We start from the raw sequence: 3,274 nt of genomic DNA on the forward strand, positions 1-3,274 counted from the left end.
TTAAGGTATTGACATTTTTTTACCGTATATCAATTATAGAATATATTGCCATTAGCACAAGGGAATGAAAATTGATCGTAATAAAACGTTGATGATTTCAGGAACATCAAAACCGACCATGCTTGCAAAATTACCTGAGCTTTGGTCCGAGTCGCAAAACAATGGAATATAGCAATAATGGTAACGACGCAGTAATTGTTAAAAATGTTGCGAGATCAACGCCGAACACGACAAACGCTGGAGAGATATCAATGAAGCCAAATGCAGCTTGCTCAATAATTTGATAACGATACACACGTACAATAATAAGTATTAATGCGGTTTACTAACGAATTTGTGGTCAGTTCGAATGCGATGCTTGAAGAGAAGTGGGAACTGAAGTAAGAAGTAAAATTGAAAGAATCAAGAAAACGGTTTCAAATGACGTGAATGCGTAAGAGCAGTTAAGCGATGTAGTGTTATGTCTTTGATACAAGTAAAAAATATAGCGGCAAACTCATAGTAATTATTTTATTCATCACTTATAAGAAATCCAGCACATATATACATAGAAATGATTAAATATATTACTTATGCAATAGTATATTATTCGAATTTCATTCAAAATTTCGTCTATATTACTTCGGGTAAACCGAAATTCATTGTGAAACAAACATACCCAATTGATTACTAGACTTTGAACCCCAATATAGTGTCAAGTGAATATGAAGCACCATAAATTTCGATGTTTATTCGCACGGAATTCAATAATTTCACTTGTTTTCAAAAAGTTTTTCATTATCACTGGATTTAACCATTGCGAATTGAATATAAATCAGAAGAATCGTTCATAAAACAATCATGAAATAAGATATCCATACGAGTATATCATTGGCTAAGGCTCGTTACTGTAATGAGGAATCTAAAGTTCATGCGTAAAAAATTATAAGAATTAAACCTGAGAGTTGATCTTAATCTTGCATTTTCAATACATAGTTGTACACACGTAGCCAGTACGACAGCGAGTTAAATGAACAAGTACCTGCCTGATACGCGACAATTTACCAAGTCCTTATCGCACGTTAAATCATGAACAATACGTTGGTGTGCAAACTCCGTCAATAATGGCATTGCATCGAGATGCTGCATTCGGACTATTTTTCATCGAAAATAGTGCGACAAAGAAGAACAGATACAAGTCACGTATACTTTCGTCAGTATCTACTTCGAGGTTACTTCTGGTGACCAGTTTATTAGACATAAATGCAAAAAGTTATCTGGATAGCTGAGATGCTCTGATAGCCATTGAAGCGGTGTTTCTGGTAGAGGGGTAATTCCATGTGTTCTCACAACCACTGTTTAAAAAAAAGAAGTTTTTTGAGTCTTACACCTTATACCTTAGATAATAGACAAATAATACATATACACAGCTGGGAGTAACTTAAACTATCTTCTCATCAATTTGATTTCACTACCAATTTAATAAATACCACTGCTTCAGAATGAGTGACAATAACTAATTTACGAGTTTGCAACGAAAAAAAGTAATTGCAAACCTTTTTCTTGGTCAGGAAAGACTTCCGACAACAAATGGCCTAATTTTTTTCTCTGCCCCTCTTCGTTAACAGGTTTCACCAATTTTTGAATGTACTTTTCTTCACTGAGGTAACATCTAAAGGGTATATATTTGAAACCATCGTCATTGCTAGATTCCATAAGACGCCTGTTGATGGCCCAAAATTGGTCAAATTTATCATTCAGTAACCCAAGCCACAATTGATTATGATCTTTCTTTTGCATACTAGATACGACTTGTCCTCTGTGTTTCAGTACATCAGATTCTTTGATACAGGCCAGGAAATACGATTCCACTACTTCCCTAGAATCAAATGCATATGGTTTAAATATAATTTCCACTTTGCAGTAACGTCAACTTTGCACTACACTCAATAATTTAATTGGGTAGAACAATGTTGATGGTTTAATTTATTTTATTTCATGTATGATCATAATGGTACATGTACCCTTTAAAGTTATTCCATGTTGTCTGTAACTAAAATTAGCAACACAGAAGCAATTCATACTTATTCTGACAGTGCATAATGGCATTTTCTGGAAATTTGTCAAAATGGACAGTGATATTCCAAGGCAGTTGAATATCTATGGCATGCAGGTCAAGTAATACGCCGATTGGTAGGTGCCATTTCAATGGCGCTCCATTGAATTCTAACCACATTTCATTATCCTGTTTATCCTTCTGTATGTGGCGCGTGAAATGTTTGCGAACCTAAAATGCACAAAATTTCTAGAGCTGAAATAAAAAGTAGGAGTATTCTGTGTATATTGTTTGACTTATCAATAGTCTATACATTTTACACAGATAATGATGCAGATAATAGCTGCGTGATTTTCTCAACATCAATTCGTTAAGAGTTATTTATTGATGAATGAAAACCTACCCTGAGACGTATAGATTGTTCGAAAATATTCTATTAACTTCAAGTTACTGGAGATAATTGTACTAAATGATATTGTGTAATGTGCAGATTCATTTTACTCACCTTGTCAACGCAGAGAGGAAAATAACTTAACCTAGGGACCATCAAATAATAAGGAGCTGGAGCCTGAAGTTCACAGACTTCTTCTGAATCAAGTTGAAAGCAGACTGGAACCTTGCCTTCCCATATCTCCCGTAAAACTTCTCTGTCGTTAGCCATGATGACGACCAATTGACAAACCTAAAGAACAATTTGTCGACCTTTGATGCTTACTTTCTAGCTTACACTGACGGGTAATCACTTATTGAATAGGTTATGCCCTCCATCACTTTATCTTAACGCCGTGACACAAGTGCAAACTGAGTGACTGACTAGCGAGGCATAAATTGGGTGGAGAATATAGAGGAAAAAATATACGTTCCAGGAATGACTATCGCCGTTTTATTACATGACAATTCGACTTTCATCTCCGATTTCAACTCGGGATTTGTGAAGTTACCCAGGTATAAGTTGTGACCGAGTTGCTCGAGGTGTAACCACGACATACACGAGAGCTTAGCAGTTAGGTGGATACTAATGTACACTGTTTTACCTTGGAATACGTTCTGACTCTGCCGGCGTTCTTACTGAAAAACAAAATTACCGGTAGGTGGCATCTTCGGCTCAATGTAAAGCTTACTAAGGTATATAATATTCTGTTATATTTTATTACCTTAATACTCACGTTGATTGAGGAATATAAAAACAGTTGCCCTAATGGGCTTTGGTGTGGCAACTGAAAATCGTTGTGCGCTTGC

At 35.7% G+C, this 3,274-nt stretch overlaps 1 protein-coding gene across 1 annotated transcript; it reads right to left on the minus strand.

Moving 5' to 3' along the window:
- Positions 1–496: 496 nt before the first annotated feature.
- LOC124300136 (autophagy protein 5) lies at positions 497–3,023 on the minus strand. Its single transcript, XM_046753836.1, has 5 exons — positions 2,977–3,023; positions 2,541–2,717; positions 2,064–2,266; positions 1,536–1,858; positions 497–1,334 (listed from the first exon to the last, which is right to left on the minus strand). Exons 2-5 carry the CDS (start codon positions 2,694–2,696, stop codon positions 1,201–1,203), a joined length of 816 nt encoding a protein of 271 aa, XP_046609792.1. The 5' UTR covers positions 2,697–2,717; positions 2,977–3,023; the 3' UTR covers positions 497–1,200.
- Positions 3,024–3,274: the final 251 nt, after the last annotated feature.

The sequence above is a fragment of the Neodiprion virginianus genome, chromosome 3 (assembly GCF_021901495.1).
Source record: "Neodiprion virginianus isolate iyNeoVirg1 chromosome 3, iyNeoVirg1.1, whole genome shotgun sequence".
Classification (NCBI taxonomy): domain Eukaryota; kingdom Metazoa; phylum Arthropoda; class Insecta; order Hymenoptera; family Diprionidae; genus Neodiprion; species Neodiprion virginianus.

Coding starts and splice junctions, on each gene's coding strand:
- LOC124300136 (XM_046753836.1), bottom strand. CDS start 2,696: ATGGCTAACGACAGAGAAGTTTTACGGGAGATATGGGAAGGCAAGGTT. Junction 1,859..2,063: donor ATTATGCACTGTCAGAATAA/GTATGAATTGCT, acceptor ATTTGATTCTAG/GGAAGTAGTGGAATCGTATT. Junction 1,335..1,535: donor CTTTCCTGACCAAGAAAAAG/GTTTGCAATTAC, acceptor TTTTTTAAACAG/TGGTTGTGAGAACACATGGA.